The sequence below is a fragment of the Leuciscus leuciscus genome (assembly GCF_965113295.1).
Source record: "Leuciscus leuciscus genome assembly, chromosome: 13".
NCBI classification, from domain to species: Eukaryota; Metazoa; Chordata; class Actinopteri; order Cypriniformes; family Leuciscidae; genus Leuciscus; species Leuciscus leuciscus.
The window spans coordinates 9,045,113-9,065,882 of record NC_138737.1 but is presented as its reverse complement, the minus strand read 5'-3'; the positions used below and the strand labels follow the sequence as shown (position 1 = coordinate 9,065,882).

The following is a 20,770-nucleotide window of genomic DNA, read 5'->3' as shown; positions in this document are numbered from 1 at the left end:
AGAGAGAGAGAGAGAGAGAGAGAGAGAGAGTGTGAGAGAGAGAGAGACTTGGAGGAGATTGTAAGACTGCTTGAAAAACACCGGCACAGTTCATAGTGGGAGGTCAGTGGCAACATAACAGGATTGTCATTCACGCACGTCTTGTTGTCCATCAGTGTGAATCTGTGCACTAGATCGCTATGCTTTGTGTGAAACTGTGAAACTCTTACAGACTGCATAAGGAGAATATTCGGTTTTTACATACCTGGAGAAACCATAACCTTAAGCCAGGTAAGAAAAGTAACACTTTTTTTTGTTGCATTTTATATATATATATTTATATTAAGTATAATTTTGGCTTTTTGAACAACAAAAAATGGCAATTATGATTGTCTAAGCTTGCAAACTGTCTGTGACACTTCGTGTGTTAGATTCAGTAGCTGACAGTAGCTGCTGTGAGGAGGGGTGTGTGTGTGTGTGTGTGTGTGTGTGTGTGTGTGTGTGTGTGTGTGTGTGTGTGTGTGTGTGTGTGTGTGTGTGTGTGTGTGTGTGTGTGTGTGTGTGTGTGTGTGTGTGTGTGTGTGTGTGTGTGTGTGTGTGTGTGTGTGTGTGTGTGTGTGTGTGTGTTTTATAAAGTTTCGCAGCAGAAGCATCTATTGTCTTTGGAGTTGCTCATGTGGAAAACAGTAGCAGCCACTGGACTTTAATACATTTGTGATTAACATGCCACAAATCTCACTAGTCGACTCACAGGCTGAATACAGCACTGCGGGTCACATCGGGTAGCAGGAGGGTTGAGGCTTGACATCTCCGCTCACCCCTTCCTGCTCAACAAAAGAAGGGTCCATTAAAGATTGACTATTGGGTGACTGTAGATGACTGTAAAAGAGAAAGTCTCTAGTATTATTATTAGTATATTTTACTTTTATAACAAGAACAACAAAATACTATAAAAAATTAAATAAAAAAATTAAATAATGTTTACATATAAAAATGCTTTCTGGTCTGGCCAAAATGTCCACAGAAATGCACATATCGAATAAGGGTGTTGATGTGACCATTCCTTGATAAAATCTTGTCATCTTATTTAGCATAATCAATGGATTGTGCATGTAAACACACTCAATAACTATTAAGAAATAAAATAGTTTATAAAAAATAAAATATACAGCAGAGGAACTGACACCCTTTTCTGTTTTGGTCTCATTCTGTCCTCCCTTCGTTGCTCTTGCCGTTTGTTTGTGTGTAGTGTTTTCCTCTCAACATGCTCATTACAGTAATTAGGGAGCAGTCGTGTTGCATGTGATTGGAATGGTAGATCTTAAAGGATCTACTTTTAGCACATAGAGCTGAGAGAGACGGATGTGACTGCTGACTCCACGCCTTCAGTGAATGGGCGTGTGGTGTGTTCACAAGTCTGCGTGGATTTCCACACTTCCTATTTTGATAAGCCTTAGCGATGGGACTGCGTAATGAACCACTAAGGCCTGATTTGTGGATGTTGACTACTGGTAAGGGAGTCCGAGTTGAAGTAGAAAGTGTTGTGTCTGTCATGGGGGGCGGAGGAGAGATGTTGATGTATTGTTGCCCATATGTTCCTCGCTCTGTGTGCAGCCGAGTGGTCCGAATTGAGGGAACTATGGTGCATTCTTGGTTGTTTTGTCTCCTTTTGCTTTACTGCTATTGTCAGTGACAATGGGACCCTCAATCAATGAGACAAACACAGTGATGTCATACAGGAAGTACTAAAACTCTCACTCTACAAAATCTAGACTAGTAGTTCTCAGATTGTTTTGCTTCAAGACCTACATTACCGTTCAATAGTTTGGGGTCAGTAAAAATTGCAAAAATATTATGAAATATTAATACAATTTAAAATGACTGTTTTATTTTTAAATATATATTTTAAAATGTAATATATTCCTGTGATTGCATAGCTGAATGTTCGGCAGCCATTACCCCAGCCATCAGTGTCACATGATCCTTCAGAAATCATTCTAATAGGCTTGGTTATAAATGTTGAAAACAGTTGTTCTGCTTAATATTTTTGTGGATGTGTTGATGCATTTTTTTCAGGATTATATAATAATAACAATGTAAAAGTCATTAATGTCACTTTTAAACAATTTAATGCAACCTGAATAATGCAACCTGAATAAACAAAGGTATTTTTAGGTTTTTTTTACAAATCCTACTGAACCCAAACTTTTGAATGGTAATGTACATTTTACATAGGGATAGTTGATTCAAAAATCCAAATTCTGTCATTAATTAGTCACCGTCATGTCGTTCTAAACCCGTAAGACTTTCGTTTATCTTCAGAAAACAAATGAAGATCTTTTTGGTGAAATCTTCAAACAGTTCATAAAGAGATCATAAAACTAATCTATATGAGTTGAGCGGTTTAGTCCAAAATTTCTAAAGACGCGATCGCTTTATATGATGAACAGATTGAATTTAGGCTTTTATATTCACATAGAAACATTCATCAACTCACACATCAGTTGTGGTAAACGGAATGTTCGAGTGACGTGCGAGAACCAATGAGGTTCATTCTTGAGTTACGCAGCACGTTTGAGCTTCAGCAAGAACCAATGAGGTTCATTCTCGTGTGTCAAGCAGGTTCGGTTGAGCTTCTGTTAATGTTCGCTGATCAATGTTTAAATGAATAAATAAGTGAATAAAAGCCTAAATTAAATATGTTCATCATATAAAGCGATCAAGTCTCTTCAGAAAATTTGGACTAAACTGCACAATTCATATTTTGAATATTTTGTGTCATCAAAAAGATCTTCATTTGTATTCTGAAGATGAACAAAAGTCTTTCGGGTGTGAAACGACATGAGGGTGAGTAATTAATGACAGAATTTAAATTTTGGGTGAACTATCCTTTTAAGTGGTAACGCAACAAAAGATCACAATCATTTAACATACAAAAGTAAACAAAAAACTTTTAAAAATGCTTAAAGGTTTAGTTCATCCAAAAATCAAAATTCTGTCATTAATTACTCACCATCATGTCGTTCCAAACCCGTAAGACCTTCGTTCATCTTCGGGACACAAATTAAGATATTTTAGATGAAATCCGATGGCTCAGGAGGGGCTCAATTGACAGCTATTTAATTAACAAATAATAATAATAAAAAAAGGTAGGAAAGACATTGTTAAAATAGTCCATGTGACTACATTGGTTTATATACGACGAGAATACTTTTTGTGTGCCAAAAAAACTAAATATCGACTTTATTCAGTCATTTCTTCTCTTCTGTATCAGTCTCAGACACACGTTCATGAGAGCACCACAACGCTTGCGTGACGCCTTCCTCTGCTTGTAGGTCGTATGTCAGAACGCCAACTCCTGCGTCATCACCACACACACACACACACGCACGCGCACGCGCACATGCGTCATGGTACTCTCATGAACGAGCGCCGGAGACTGATACAGAAGAGAAGAAATTTCTGAATAAAGTCGATATTTTGTTTTTTTGGCACACAAAAAGTATTCTTGTCGATTCATAAAATTAAGCTTGAACCACAACCTAGTTTTTCCTACCTTTCTGGGCCTTCAAAGTGTTCATTAAATAGCTGTCAATGGAGCCAAAAGTGGCGTACTAACCCTGTCTGTCCAAAGTCCAACTTTTGCCATGACCATTTAAAGTCAGCACACTTGGTAACTCTCACATGAACCACGCAGCAGGGATACCAGGAATGTGACCTATAGGACATGACCACAGGAATTATGTCAGAATAACCAGACGGAGATCTCTCTATAATAATCCCACCACTAAAAGGACAATTCAAACAACACAGCACGAATAACAAAACAATTTTCTGTGGAAATCGACACCATGTCAAACATCTTAACTTGTAGTGAAACTGCTCCGTTCTTCTAACTTTGTTCTGCATGCACTTTGGTTCTACAGTTCATTGGTTGATTCTATTGGAACTACAGAATGTGTTCTCCACTCCTTCAGGCCATCATGGTTGATGCATGGCTGTGTGTTAAGAGCTCTTTAAACCCTACACTTGCTCTCCTCTCACTCGGGTCTTTGTGTTCTGTAAGCAGGTTTGAATTAATTAAAGGAGAACTGCATTATTCACGAGACTCCCACCAACTCCTGTGGGGGATGGCTGGACGGTGAAAGGGCCAGGGTGAGAATAGTTGTCTTGTTGTTTTGAAATGCGCAGAGAATTCTCCTCCTTCATGTATTTAACCTTTTTTCTGTGAGAGTCTTGTTTGTATTACATGCGCATTTTGAGTATGAAAAACACCCAATGTGACCTTGTCTCTGATTGTTATTGTAACCAGTACAATTCCTACATCTATACCCCTTTTCTATGCACTATTTTTAGTGCTATTAGTCTATTAGTCGGTAACCCCTGGTCGCCATCCATTTTCACTGTATTAAAAAGAGCAGCTCAGACATTGTGATAAACTTCTTTTTTTGGTGTTCCACTAGAGAAAGTATGTCATAGGGTTTTGGAACAACATGAGGGTTAATAAGTGATGACAGAATACTTTTTCGGGGGCAAATTATCCCTGTAATCTGTGCATAAACCAGCCTAAAAAAAGATTAAGGTATGCTTTCCTGGAGAACAAAGGCAATTCAACATTCTTAAACATGACATTGTATTAGCCAGAGGCAAATAAGTGTGTTTGATATAGGGGGTGATGTCAGAAACTAGCTGTGCTTTCAGGATTGAATGAGAGAATGGGCTACTGTGATTGACATTTTGAAGTTAGGTCATATGATGGCATGTCAGTCTAGAATAGAACAAGCACTTGAGAAATTACTGGATAATCAATAGGGAGTCTACAGAGAAAATAAAAGACCAAAGCATTAATTAAGAACCGTTTAATGAGCGTTTTGCATATTCATGACCTCTGGGGTGGAAGTGAAAGTAAACGGTTTAATTGTTTAGCATATGTAATCCAGAGCCACAGGGGACCCGTTCTGCATATCTGCAGTGCTGACAGCTGTCTTTCTGCCTCACTGGGTGCTGAAATGTTGAAAATTACACCATGCAGAGCTCTTAGACACCAAGTTAGCTTACAGTGGCCTTTTGACCTGGGCTGAGAGCAGGAGCAGGGAAATCACTTGTGTTTAAGAATCCTATTACAAGGAGTAGTTTGTTTATGTAATAGTTACAAGATATTTTACATTATAGTGTCCATGTTACACATATTACACATTGCTGCTATTAAAATATTGAACAATATTAGACAGTGCTCACAACCATATAAACTTTTCAGCTTTCTTCTTTCAGTAGGGGTGTATAAAGTACAGAGAAAATATACTGAGGACTTTCAGAATTTGACTAAAATAAAACTTAAAGGATCTTGCCAAAAGTAGTTGAACCAAAGTAAAGCAAAAATCAATTGTTCTTAGTCATTTAAAAGTAAACAAATAGACTGATGAAATCAATAAGACTAGAGATTTTCTCAGTTTTGACCGACTCAAGTTCATCCATCCTCAACGATGGGTATAATTAAAAAGCATTGATTTAAGTTTAAGACTGTAGTGGTCATTGATGAGACGTCTCTTCACAAAAAAAAAAGTTTTTTTTTTTCATAGCTGAAGCCAATTACATTTTACACCGAACATTGGCTGTTTAAATGCACGAGTGTGATTTGATTGCCTTGTTACCTCAGTAAGGCCATATTATTTATTAGAGGAAAGTCTTGAAAAAAAATTCACCCACACATAAAAATGGTCATCATTTACTCACTTTAATGTCATTCTAATCCCTGTATTTATTTATTATGTTTCTTCTATACAGTAAATGTTTTTAAGATTGATTTCGAAAGACACGAGTGTGAATAAATGCTGGAGTAATTTTGTAGTTTTAGGTAAACTATCCCTTTAAATCACAATCACCTGTAAAATACGTACGCTGAAGGAAAGATTTATAATCATATTTATATAAATGGCCTCCGTCAGGGACCTGGAGGGTCTGCCTCCTTTAAAATCTGATCCTTTAAAAAATCTGATATGAGCATGCCAGCTTTTTCAACTGTATTTTTATTTTTAGTAAGGTCACAGTTGCCCTCCTAAAATCACCAGTGTATGAGTATTATGACTCAGACCCCTCACTTCCCCTGACACAGGAAGTCCAGATCTGCCTTCTCAGAGGAGCATGACTATCCCTCACACTCCGAGACATGTGAGACAAATTAATCTGAAACCAAAAAGGGATTCCTGACTAGCCAGGATGATAACTCAGTAACACTGATCTGTGGATTTTAATGTCTCCTAGCCATTACACACCACATGAAAACAGCACCAGTGAATGGTGTCTCGTGTTTCAGGGCCCCAGGACAGCGCACAGGTGCTCCAGGTGCATAAATATACAGCTGAGGTATTCATAGAGGGATTTCATAACATTGCAAAGTGCCCTGATCAAACCATTAAAAACCCGCTGTGTGGATCTAGTCATTATACACCAGAACACCCAGACTATGAAAAGAGTAACATAAACACAAATAAAAAAGCCTCAAAAGTGATTTACAGGTGTGTGACAGCTGTAGTCTGATTAAGCGCATATATTTTCTTATTCTTTAAGAACAGAAGGACCAGCACAACTGTTATCTTAGGGTTTGTTAAATCTAAAATTATCCTGAAGAACAGCATTAAAAGAGCACAGTCACATGATAAACTGATTCAGGACGTTGGTGGTCATGGATAAGTGCATTTTTGGGGGGGCTGAGGTGACTGTGGTTAGTTTGCAGGTTTCAAACACCCCGACAGGGCTTTACCAGGGAGTTTCCATGTCTTTCCATTCTCCACTGATGCACTCATGGACCAAAATGAACTCTGTCACACTGTGCACTGGTAGATAAATTGAGAAAACTTATGAATAATTTTTACTGACCACAAAACTGTAATTCCTATGGAAGCTGGTTTCCGCTACGGAATAAAAAAGGTAATTGTGACTTTTTATCTCACAATTCAGATTTTATTTTTTTTACAATTGCATGTTTACTTTGTTTCTTACAATTGCGAAATATAAACTTGCAGCTGCGAGTTATAAAGTCCGAATTGTGAGACAAACTAGCAACTGAGAAATAAAGTCAGAATATATAAACTCGGAAATCTGACTTTTTTTTCTCCTTGCAATTACAAATTTATACAGTATCTCGCAATTGCGAGTTATAAAATAAAAAATTGTGAGATATGAGCTTGCAATTCTAAGAAAAACAAAAATCAGCTGACAACTTTGACATTTTCTCTCAATTGCGAGAAGAAAAAAAAGGTCAGAATTATGAGATGTAAACACAGTTGCGAGAAAAGTTTAGATTATAGGATAAAAATTCACAATTACCCCCCTCCCCCCCTCCATATATATATATATATATATTTTTGGTATTTTTGACTTTTTATCCAATAATATATATAAACAGAAACAGGTGTGGGAACAGATAACAGCCAGAGAAACTAACAAGGGAACACAGGAAAACGGGAAACAAACAAAAAGAGTGGAAAAGAAACTAAAACAAGACATAACTGAGCATAACCATTACAACTACAAAATAAATCTAATTTAGCCTGTGCCTACGCCTTGTTGATCATGATGGGAGCAGCTCTAACTCATCAAATCCTAAACAGTCTGTAAAACCTCACACAAAAATAATAATATCACAGTGAAGATATCACGAGTGTGCTGCTCATAATCTCAGGAATGCCGCCATATTAGGTTCTAGCGTTATATAATGCTAAAAGTAAGAGCCTTCTCTTAACATTCTCTCACGTAATCCATTCCTATAACAATTTGATTCACTTACATCCGATATATAAACAGTAAGGGACCAGGACAGACTATTGTTATGTTGGGTATCTTCTTTTATTTAAATAAAACAAGCAGTTTACTTACTCACCAAGGCCAAATTTCAGTCGCAGCTCGGCAAGTGTTCATTTTTGACCCTGGATTCACTGTTGCACTGCAATTTATGGGAAAACACAAACAATATGAACTGCAAACCCAGAACTAAATGAACAGTTATATGTAGCTGAGGAAGAACATTTGGGGAATGGTTGTGAACTTTGTGGAATGAGTCTGAGTATGAAATCAGCTCCCCCTCTTTATGAAGGGAATGAGATCATGCCAGACCTTAAACAGAGGCGCTGTCAGGGTCCAAGATTGAGTTTCACTCATCACAAAAGGGACAAAAGATGGTGACGGCAACACCAGCTCTGCTGCGTGCATGTGCGCTTCGAATAATGGGGTCAACACTCACACACACTTATCCAGAGTCTGGGTCAGTGAACTCACACACCCACTGTTTATTTTCAATTGAACAATCCCTTTGAAAAAAAAGTGTGATACCTTCAAATGCATCTTATCCATTATTCCATAAAATCTGTCTCCACTTTCACTGCACCAATTAGTGGTCTTCATGTGGCAGTGGAATGCTGAAGTAAACATGAGTTTGGAGACAACACGGGAAGATCATAACATATCTGCACGTCTTGCGGTCAGACTGAACGGAGTTCCCTCTCTTTAAGAGAGATGTCTCTGTTTTTTTGTTTCTCTCTGTTGCTGCCAGGAGACAGGTCTATCAAAAGGTGATACGTTCCAATTTACCTGTGCCACAGGGCACAAATGGCAGGAGGTTTCGTATAAACATTAGCTGTTGATACCACCTGAAAGAATGTCAGAAGAAATAACACCCAGTAACATTTCACCTTATCCGTGTGGTCAATAATAGGTATACACACAGACTACTGCCAGTATTATATATTCCTTCCTGTTATGGAAATAGAGTAACACTATGCCCAGACAGACAAAAGTTTCCCTTTTTTTTTTATTAATACTTTTATTCAGCAAGGACACAACAAATTGATCCAAAATGACAGTTAAGACTATTAAGACTTCTTTTAAAATGTTATCCTGAAAAATATGTATCACGATTTCCACAAAAATATGAAGTAGCTCAACTGTTTTCAACATTAATAAATCATAAGAAATGTTTCATAAGCATATCAGAATGATTTTTGAAGAATCGTGACACTGAAGTAATGGCTGCTGAAAATTCAGCTTTGCCATCACAGGAATAGATTACATTTTAAAATATAGACTTTTAATGTAATGTTTTTTTTTCTGTTTTACAGAGCTGAGGATGATGGCAGAAGGGAGGTTTTCCAGTCTGCCCAGGAACATGCACGTTGGGCGGCAGTGCCCGCTCGCATCTTCCATGGATCTGCTGAGCTCACGGGCTGCCGTAGCAGAGATGCCGGTCAGCGGCTACCAGGGCGTCTCCATCCATGGCACACTGCCTCGCAAAAAGAAGAACAGCATTGGTTCTCCCGTGAAGCAGCGGGAGATGAATGGAAACGTGGGATCATCAGCAGCCCCACACCCAGGCCGATATCGCCTGCCACCGTCACCGCTAATACACAACGTTATTGAAGAACACCATGCTTTCTACTCAAACAGGAACTGCAGTGTCACATCCAGGTAAACAGTATTTCTATCTAGACACTTGTCTACACACCATTATATATATCTATACACCTGTCCTCTCCCAATGATTCAAACACAACAAAACCCTGCAGCAAAAGCAAAAGCACCACAATCTTTGCAAAGAACTCAAAGCTACCCAATTGTTGGACCAGTGTGAACGCCCATTAAGATAAATGGGATGTCTTAACAGTAACATGGTTAAAAACACACTCCCAATTCATGAAATCATATACTCCTTTCCCTCAGCTAAGAGTAACATTACTATATTGAAATAGGCTTTCAAAGAATAAGGTCAAGATTAAGGTGAAGGTCAACACATCAGCAAATTAACCTGCCTGCTCTTCACAGCTTAGGTTCTTTAACTGAAAATATCTTAAACCGAACAAATGATGAAAGACAGTGTGAGAATGAGCAAGCCAGTTTGTCACTTTACTGACTATATAAAAGTACAATATGATCAAGCCTTTTGTGACTCAGAATTGGCACTACAAAATCACTACAACACATCTGGTACTGGCTGTGCACATAAATACATGTCATAACTCATTTTCAGATTGTCAGATTATAGAATAGGACTGTTTATGAAGTACTGATCACATTTTACATCGTACTATGTCGATGTCAGAGCAGTCGACACCAAGTCTTCAGCCTTACGTTGCCCACCAAGCCTGTTAACTTTACTGTCTTACTTCAGAAAATAGGACATCTGAGATCATAATCACAAAATGCAAGCTGCTACTGGCTCAGTCTTATGTCCAGGACTGTCTCCATCTCTTTTTCTTACATCTTGTCTCTTTTTCCTCACTGTCTACCTTCGTCTCTTTGCAATAGCTCTAGGCCTTCTTGACTGTATCGTCCTCACTGACTTTCTGATCTTATCACAGCCTGCAACAAAGCAGTTTGTGTTTGTCCCTTATTTACGCAGACTGACTTAACAGGTAATATATCTCACCCTCAATAAAAGACCTGGTAGATATAGTAAAGTAATCTGCGTCTGGCTCTGTGGACAGTGTTACAGATTATAGGGCCACTTTCCACAAACAGGACACAAAATAGGCCCGGAAATTCTTAAAGGAAAATTTATAATATATAATATACATGTATAATTAATAAAAAAATTTGATTGCCAACCCCAGGAGGTATAAAATATATATAAAAAAATATTTAAATATAAAAGTATTATTAAACCATGTTTTGGTAATTTACTAATAAATAAATTGGTAAGTTAATTATAAATAAATAAAGAATTAAAATACTAATTACTGATACATAAAATAATAATTCAATAGATAATATACAAAAATATGACATTATTTTGTGATTTCATTAATGGAAATCAATCTTAAAACAAGCTACTTTTCACAAAATGTTAATTTTGTTAGATAACAATTGATCTAACATCACAAAAATAAAATAAAAACTTTGTGTGGAAAGAGTCAGAGACAAAAAGAAATGCAATGCATTGAAACAGTGTACAGACCATAAGACAAAACATTGATAACCTAAAGTGTTGTTCACTTCTTCAGTAAGTACTTTTACCAAAAGCACCCCAGGAAAAGCAGTGGATAGACTAAACAGAGGCTTTTACATAAGTGAGACTGTGTGTGTTTGTGTGTCTTTGAAAGCGTAGGTGTGTGTTTGGGTTTCCATAAGACTAGTGGGCCATATCTGTCCCTTGACATTTGAAGGTTACCTAATATTGGACTACTATTTCACAACCACAAAGCTCACTGAGAGATGGGAAGTGAAAAATGACCATGGCACACAAAAGAAGCTCCTCTGGGGTGGCAGAAGGGTTAGCAACGACCTCTCGTAGCGACCCAGTCACCATAACAACACCTTATTGCGACTCTGCATGACACATGGAAAAAGAAATAGGTACGACATAAAACTGTGCATGAGAGAGACAGGAGAGAGAGGGGAACCTACAGCACAGAATAGGATTGTAATTTCCTAATGTGGACACCTACGTTAAATCAAGAAGCAATAACTAGCTTGCCCCAAGAGGACTTTGGAGACTCGAACGGCATTGTGATTAAATGTCAACCTCCTGAACGTCTGGCTGCAGAATGCTCCACCAGTTTGTGTGTCTGTCTGCAGGTGAGTAGACAGATGAGATCCAATGACTATGGGTTTGTTGCTAGGACTAAAACATTTATCTTTTATAAAACAAAGGATTTAAGCACTTTGAGTCTTACTACCTGCATGTGTGAGGCAGCTGTTCTAACACAGACGTACACACACAGGGTCTTCACAGGTTAAAGTGAGGGTTGTAAATTTATAGCTTGACTGAAAGATGAAAGAATTTTTTAAGAGACAGATTGGCAGAGAGATTGAGAGCAACACACAAAGAAATAGAGAGAATGAGACAGATGAAAGAGATGATGGAGGAGCAACAGTGCCAATTGATTTACTTGTTAAAGCTGATTAAAGTGGTTCTAGTTGTTGACAGAACCCACTCAGCACCCTCATAACTACATGGCCACAATTATCTCACGTGTGCCACTATTATCTTTGTTCCTCAGTCTTGGTTCAATCTGCCAAACGACAGAAATGACATCTGGCAAACAAAAAAAGTGTTTACATCGTTTTAAAAGATTTACTGGTGTTGTGCAATATATAAGGTAAGAAGAATAGTAAATGACCAGTTTAATTGAAGTAATAATAATAATAATAGCATTTTTAATCGCAAAATACCTTACAGGCCACAATATAAAAACATTTCAGGATTTTTTCTTCACCGGGATATTTTGCCACCAGACAGTGCCACCTATCTATCATAATGTTCAACATCACAAGATATCAACTGTATTATTTGTTATACTATTATCTATAAGGGGATAAATGTATTCACATGAGAACTTTTCACATTTATGTGTTTCTCAGAAGTCGAAGTCGTCGTAGTTGGGAAAACTTCTATAATGGTGAATGAGAGACTACATTAAATATATTTTTTGTGTTTCAATTTGCTCAAATAGCAAAAGAAAAACTCAACAATAGTGTTTTCACAACTTTCAGAAAGAGGAAAAAAATGGAGAGATTGATAACGGCAGTCAGAAGAGAGAAAGATGTTAAAGGGTTAGTTCACCCAAAAATTATATTTCTGTCATTAATTTCTCACCTTCATGTCTTTCCAAACCCGTAAGACCTTTGTTCATTTTCTGAACACAAATTAAGATATTTTTGATAAAATCCAATAGCTTTCTGTCCCTCAATTGACTGCAATGTTATTACCACTTTCAAGCCCCAGAAAGGTTGTAAAGACATAGTAAAAATTCTGATGTACAACCTGGAAGCGCTGCACTGTGTTTCCTATGTGAATAGCCTGAAATGGAGGAGAAGAGATTGTTGAATAAAGTTGTCATTTTGGGGGGGTTTTGCACAAAAAAAATATTCTTGTCACTTAATAACATTAAGGTTGAACCACTGTAGTCACATGGAATATTTTAACGATGTCGTTACTACCTTTGTGGGGCTTGAAAGTGGTAATAACGTTGCAGACTATGGAGGGACAGAAAGCTCTCGGATTTCATCAAAAATATCTTATCACTCCCACAGCCGCTTTATTAAAAACAACATTTCTAATACACAGCAGCGTTTACTAGTTGTTTATTTTTTTATTTGATGCAAAGGTAATATAATACAAAGTTTAGTGTTATAAATGTACATAATTTTTTTGAAATTGAAAATATAAAAAAACTTTGCAGGATTTACGATGTTGATGACCGTTAAAGCGTGTTGTCACAGTCTGTAAAAAGAGTCCCTTAACTAAGTTTTAAGTTAATTTTCAATGGTCCTTAATATTTTTTTTTTATTTCATATATTCAATAGTTAATCAATTAATGAAACCGGCATTCTGAATGTATTAGAAAAATCCACAAAATGCAGTTTAAAATATTTTGGGTATTTAATGTCAGCTACCAATTTATTGAATTTTTTTGCTGGTTAGTTGACATGAAATGCATAACAGTAATGATATTAATGCTCTACGTGTGACTCAGGTCTTTGTTGGGCCGTCCGGGATCAGTGTTATGTAACTTCGTTAGTGTTGCTAAGCTCTACGGAACCCAAACATTCTATCCAGACTACTAGGTGGTCCAAAGGATTTCCTTCAGCCACAGTTCTGCTGATGTGACGTGAAACAGTTTTTTTGGAGTCTCTTTTCTTTCACAAGCACATTTATATAAAACTATTTATAATTAATACAGACATCAACACAAACCCACAACCTAACTAAAAGAAAAACTTTTGATATAATCTCCAACTGACAAACATTTGAAGATGTCCTGCTTATCATTTGAAAAACAGCTAGAAAGAGTTAAAGGAAGCCAGATAATATATATATATATATGAAGAGTTCAGATGCAAAAGCCTCTAAATGCCATCTGAAATTTTCTTATAGAATGATCATTTTTATCAAGCTCGTATATTTAAATTCAATCATTTCACTTAAATGGCAATGAAGATTACCTATTAATTGTCATTTAAGTGAAATTACTGAACTTAAATATACAAGCTTGATAAAAATGATCATTCTATAAGAAAATTTCAGATGGCATTTAGAGGCTTTTGCATCTGAACTCTTCATATATATATATATATATATATATATATATATATATGAAGAGTTCAGATGCAAAAGCCTCTAAGTGCCATCTGTAATTTTCTTCCAGAATGATCATTTTTATCAAGCTCGTATATTTAAGTTAAATAATTTCACTTAAATGGCAATGCAAATTACCTATTAATTGTCATTTAAGTGAAATTACTTAACATAAATATACAAGCTTTATAAAAATGATCATTCTAGAAGAAAATTTCAGATGGCACTTAGAGGCTTTTGCATCTGAACTCTTCATATATATATATATATATATATATATATATAAAATGTTAAACATAAATGCAATGGAGAGTGGGTAGCTGTGCTGCCTTTAATTTATGTTATCCTCATCACTTTTCTGATGAACATATCAAACACAGGCAGCTGTACAGTATATGATGGGCCTTTTCTAAATATATAGTCATGTGACATAAAACGTGAACAGCTCATTTAAGCACCAACACAGCTTAACTCTTACCTGTCTAATCAGAACCTAGTGACCCTGACTGGTATCAGAGTCGCATTGCCCCTGTCGTTTTGGCTGTGAACTGCCTTTATGTCATTCAATGTGTAGGTGAATTTTTGACTACAGCATATGGCAGATTTTTTGGGAGCATTGCATGTCAAATGTCCCATTTCTCTCCAGTGGTTTAAGCATTATGAATCTGCTTCTGGAAACCTAATAATAGCCTGTCCATCTCTCTAACTTGCCTTGTCCTCCCTCAGCTTTCTAATTCTGACTGGCGAGGCTTTGTGAGGTACAAATCACCACTTTGAGACACAATGCAGCTGTGGCTTGGCATAGAACAAACCAGAGATGGAGATGGATGTTTTCTTGAGGCTGTGTCCTCACTTCATGCCCTCTCTTTGCGGATAAGACGGTATGTCCAGCCCAAACTCAAGTCACTCCTGGGTAGGCCCGTGGGAGTACTGACAGTGTTCTCTTATAGCACACTAATGTAAGCGTTCAGAAGATTTAAAGCGTGACCTCTCGTCTCTAGAGTTGCTTTCTTCTTAATGTTCAATGGGAATTTAAAACAGGAAATCAGCTACGCTTTTAAGTTCCATCAAATGTGAAGCAAACAAACAAGCCAAGAAATCTTAAACATTCTCATATTTCCAGTTATCTGACGCTTTTTATATATCTGAGCTCTCACCCCAGGTGCCACCTCCACACTGAATCTGAAAGCCACCCTTATTCCCCTAAGGGGGTGAGACAGTCCACCACACACCCTGGTGGTAAGAAAGGAAGAAAGAAAGAGTCATAAAGAAAAGTCAGGTTTTTGTGTAAGCTGAGATGAAAGGGACTGTCAGAAGGAGAGAGGGCGGAATGGTCTAAATGGAGAAAAAGCTGAGCCGTGCACCTCGACTGCGCGTTCTTCTCCATGACTCCTTCACCACTGCACTTCCTGCGTTCCACGCTCCACATAGAGAATCTAAATAAAACAAAAATGCAGTGCTGACCATGGGCCATCTCTGCAGTTAGGGTAAGTCACATCTAGACCGCAACCTTAAAGCCGCTGGCAAGAATAGAGGTCATGTGAACAATCGCTGCCTCCTGTCTGGTCCTGCGTATTGCATATGTTCTGGGTCCTACGTATTGCATATGTTCTGTTACATTTGACCTAAGTTTGTCTCTAACCCAAAGGTTGCAATGAAATGTTTATTTATGCTGTTTTTCAGCCCTGTGGGAAATTCAGACTCAAGGAATTAATTTCCCTTTTCCTGGCTATAATCCTTTATAATTTGGGTAAATCTTCACGTAAGCATAAATCCGGAGAGAGTCACAAGATTGTTTGTGTGTGAAACAGAGAAACGCTAAAAGCCCCCAGACCTTAAACACCAGCTGTGACATGCTCATCCTCGACTGCCTAACCTTTTGTAAAGCCTGCATACGTTTTTTTAATTCTTCTTGCACAGTATCTAAACTGATACTTGCTTTAATCTCAGCTGCACTTTGCACATTGGGGTTGATGTGGAAGTAATTGTGTGTGTGTGTGTGTGTTTGGGGGGGATGGGGGGTATATGTGTCCACATGTTGTGGCTGGTGTGGTCTATACTGTGGTGTAATGACCTCAGGCGAGCAGGGCTGGACTGGTAGGCACTTTACTGCAGTCCAACGTACAGCCTGCCCAGAGAAGGACCCACACACACACACACACACTTACAGTTATACAGGCAGGCAGCTGAGCTAGAGAGTTGATGTGTTCGCTGAAGAGAGTTCTTTCTTTCTCCTGCAGGGACGGTGCAGGCATGGACCCTAACATGGAGTATGTCAAGGTAAGGCTTCACATTTTACCTTTATCGATATGTGCGTGTGGAGTTTTGAATGATTGCTCAATTATGGTAAAAAGCCGGTGGCAATGCATGATGGTATGGCGGGTGAGGGTTGTAGAAAACAGATGATCTTAGGGCAACCCTTAACCTTCTAAAATATTCAATACTATTCACCTCAAAGAGTTTTGTAAGTGTAGAGTCTTAAAGTGGGACAGGAATGTCAGCCATGCTGAATGTTGAGGATATGAAGGATTGTAGTTTATTGACAGTGAGTTGGGTAAATATACATAATACATCACATACTTGGATTTGCATCAGAGATAAATGTGTGCGTCAGTGTGAGTGATTCTCTGTTATATAAACATTTGCACTTCCTTCAATGTTATAACTCGCGCCATAGATTTTTATCAAATATAAGCGCTCTCTCCTTGACCCGTTTAGGTAGTTGACGGCATTTGATTCTGCCAGGAATACATTGAATACATCAGACCTCAAACGTGTATAACTTTAAGCCAGAGCTGTTCATAAAACACAGGAAACTCTACAGCCAAAATTTTCGATAAAGATCTGACAATCTCTGCGTTTCCTACTGTGCGAGAGGCCCCTGTAGACACATCCTCAATTAAAATGGCACAATTACAAGGAGGAAATGAGCTGGTGATATTTCAAGGGTTTGCAAGCAGCATACTGTATGTATTTTAAATTATAGTATCAAGTTAGGAACAAATGAAAAATGTCACTTTGCCAGCAAAGGCAGAATCGTTCCCTGGCTTTATTTTGACCTGAGGCATCTAGCCATTATGAAAGCTCTTCATCACACAACACAACTGTATTACAACACCCATGACTCAGATCTGATGAGAGAGATATGGTGTGACATATATCTTGGGGGTGTCTCATTCGGTTAGCATTGACTGAATGAGATTTTCCACTGTGATCACCTGCAGCCTTGAGTGTGCTGACACCACACAGCCACCTCTGTCAGCCTGCTGAGAAACCATCCGTCACTCTCTCTGTCCTCCTCATACTCAGTAGCTCTGTGGTTTGCCTCATCTTGGGCTCTAGCAACTCTCTGCGAAGAACAAACTTCTCCTAGCCTTACCTCACACAAACAACAAACCAAAGCAAACAGCACAAACACACACAGTCAATACTAGCAACTACATTGTAGCAGTGCTCCATTGCAGTTGAACATACAGTCATACAGTTACTATAACGAAATACAATTTCAAAAGATGTCATTACAGGGTGAATCTTACCGCCGGTCAAGATCATGTTTGTGTCATATTTCAGCCCAAATTATATAAATTATATAATGGATAAGCCAGTTGTTTATTCCATTATATTAAACACATTGTACCCCCTCAATATGTATAATATATACATATATTAAATTAAAGGTATTTATATTAAATTAATTTATTATTGAAATTAAAACTACTAATAAATATTGTATTAAATAAATTAGGAGAGAGAAATTAATAAAAGTTAATGAAAAATTCATTTAAATAAAAACATACTATTAAGAGTGAAAATTTTAAATTTTTATGAAATGTAATTAATGTGTCCATATAAAACAATTTTCATTACAATAAAGAAAATCACCACGGAGAATAATGAAATGGTGGAATGTGTTGATTTTCATAAAAAAAAATAAAAATAAAAAAAAATCTGAAATACGAGTGAAGTATGATCCAGACATTCGTGAGATGCACCCTCCAATCAGAGAGGCCTATAATAGAACTTGATAGGAGATGACATAATATATCCTCAGGGGAATAACATAGCCATGAAATGTTTTAATCAGATGAATTGCACACACTGGCTCTTTATACTCTATTTTATGCAGTTCAGAACTGTCTGCCTGTTTAATGTGTGGCCATCTGAAAGCATGCATCAATAGCTGTAGTGAATCCGCCATGTGAAGACAAAAGTTTTTCTGTTTACAACCTTAAAAACTCATCTGAAAACAACTAAATCTAGACATTAACACTGTGTCCTGGACACATCTGTGTGTTTGTGTGTCTGTGTCAAGGTTAGTAATGGTCAAAGGATCACATCTTCAGTAAATCATCCCCTTCCTCTCCCTCTGAATGAATGAAGGTGGACCTCACCTTGCCCTCTTCAGGTGGTGTTGAGTTTCCAGCGCTGTGTTTAGCAAACACCTGGGTCTGTACAGGTTCCCATTTAGATCTGTGCACAAGTTTAATCCATCAGTCAGAAAACTACAGATGGGTTTGGTTTATCATCTAAACTAGCTCTGTAGCTCATTTAGTAGAATATACTAAAATGAAATGATGACATTACAATTATGAACAGAACCCTCAAGTCTCCTTTATTTATATAGCACTTTATTCAATACAGTTTGTTTCAAAGCAATTGTTAAACAGTTAATTAATGATCATTGATGCAAACAGAATTTAATTCTGCTGTAAATCAGCTCTAGAAAGACATAAGTGTCATTGTTCAGTTTAAATCAGTTCAATGTTGATTCAGTTCGGTTAAAAAATTAATCAGTTATGGAATGAGATCAATTCATCTATAAAGCAGCTCTTTAAAAAAGTGATGTCATCACCCAGCTCAGTTCAGTTCTCATCCGATAGTGTCAGTGCAGTTACATCAATAATATTGCCAAATATTAAGTGTCCCTAATTAATAAGCATTAAGCCAAAAGGCGACAGTGGCAAGGAAATCTACAGACCTAGTATATTCTGTGAAGACACTATATTTAGTTTGAAATGAAAGTGAGATTGTTTGGAAAGTAATACTTTCCTCGGTTACTGTTACCTGGATGTCAATTGTTGAGCCATGAAACAATGAAAATGCGCTAAAAGAGAAAAAAGAAAACATGGATTATGTTTTACCCTAAAACAGCACTTCTGTCTCTCACAGCCTTGTTTGTTATGTATGTTATGTATTAAATACGCTATCTACACAAGGTCTATAATCAATACAAAAGTATCCCTTTTCCATCAGGTTTAATCTTTGTCTCTCTTCATTTGACTGGCTAGTTTTCAGTCTTGACCTATTTTTTTGACAACCTGTTAGTTGAGGAATGTTTTCTTCAAAGTTAACAGGAAGCCAGCCATCAAAAATATGGGATAATTAACTTCCAAGACCTCATATGCTGATATAACTTCCTGAAGTCAGATGACTTGAGTTTTAGCATTGTTAGTGAAAACTGTTTGTTTTTAGATGATATCAGATCAGATCAGGTACTGGTTTCCATCATGGTTTGGGTGGTTTCCATCATGGTTTCCATCTGTAACCCCAGGACAATTCTGAAAAAAAGGAGAGAAAAACCTACAGTAAGTATAAGGAACTGAAGGCAAATCATCTATCTATATTTAATGTCAAGCACTGAAGACATGATTTATTCAATATCAAGCCTTTATTCTTCTCTGTCTCTCTCCTTGCGTGTGAAGCAGAGATTGGCAACAACGTGGTGCAAAATTGGAGCTATTATCGTCAAAGATGATCTGGAGGGTGGAAATTGTTTGGATGACTTGATGTTTAAAAACACATTTTTAAAGAGTGGGAATAAAATCTCTCTCATAAGGGTTCTGCAGATATGATGCATGAATCACTTCTTGTTGTGAATCATAGATGGGAACGATTGGGATGGTGTCAGAGAGACATCAATGCCACATTTGGTTTAGTGTATGTATCCTTTATATGACCTTTCGGTCTCATTGTTTTAACACCACACTCTTTAACAAAGGATATTAACAAATATTCAAGGCTTGGATGAAAAAAAATTATTAGTTAGAAAAAGATCATTAAAAACTCCTGGGAAAAAAAACTATTTTAAAATAAAAGTTCCAAACAGGAACAAAAATGGTTTTACAGCCTGGCACCGCAGGAGAACCTCCACATAGAAAACCATCTACTGAAGCATTAAAAAACCCAGAAACCTTATCTGATCTGAAAAGCTAATAATAAAGTATACAATCAAGAACTTTTTTAATCTCCAAAGAACCATATAGTTACTTACAATGGCACTTTAGTGCCACATAAAAATATCTAAGATTAGGAACATGAACGTCCAAGTAACAGTCGTAATATTTTGAGGAAAAAGTCAAAATTACGAGAACAAAGTTGTACTTGTAGCAATATGAGCTTTATATTATCTGCCTATTTAAAATTCACAAAATTTTACGACTACAATATTTTATTGCTACATATTTGGCAATAAAATATGTAATCTCGTAATCTTAGATTTTTTTTGTACTTTTTTTTGTAATATTACAACTTTATCAATGTTATACTTTTTTCTAAAAACAAAAACAAAAAAACATTACAACCTCAATGTCATTTTGCTATGATTTTATTCTTGTAGTCTTGTTTTTAAGACTTTTATTTTTAAGAGTGAAACAACAGATCTTTTCTGGTCTCTCTCATACAAACATGCACCTGTACGTACTATATCTTTCTGTAGATGGCCTG

The 20,770-nt window shown here is 37.0% G+C and overlaps 1 protein-coding gene and 1 long non-coding RNA gene across 4 annotated transcripts in view; both read left to right on the top strand.

The window, feature by feature from the left end:
- Nucleotides 1–20,770, top strand: part of bcar3 (BCAR3 adaptor protein, NSP family member) — a 76,824-nt gene that overhangs the window by 30,393 nt on the left and 25,661 nt on the right. For 2 of the 3 annotated variants that reach the window (XM_082188108.1, XM_082188107.1), the window contains exons 4-5: nucleotides 9,093–9,438; nucleotides 16,288–16,327. In XM_082188108.1, coding sequence (XP_082044234.1) covers nucleotides 9,093–9,438; nucleotides 16,288–16,327 — 386 coding nt within the window. Of the gene's footprint in view, nucleotides 1–77; nucleotides 271–9,092; nucleotides 9,439–16,287; nucleotides 16,328–20,770 lie in introns of those variants that run through there. The other variant, XM_082188109.1, reaches the window with a different exon arrangement.
- LOC309512500 lies at nucleotides 296–1,143 on the top strand. Its single transcript, XR_014211058.1, has 2 exons — nucleotides 296–496; nucleotides 627–1,143. It is a non-coding gene; the product is annotated as an uncharacterized lncRNA (long non-coding RNA).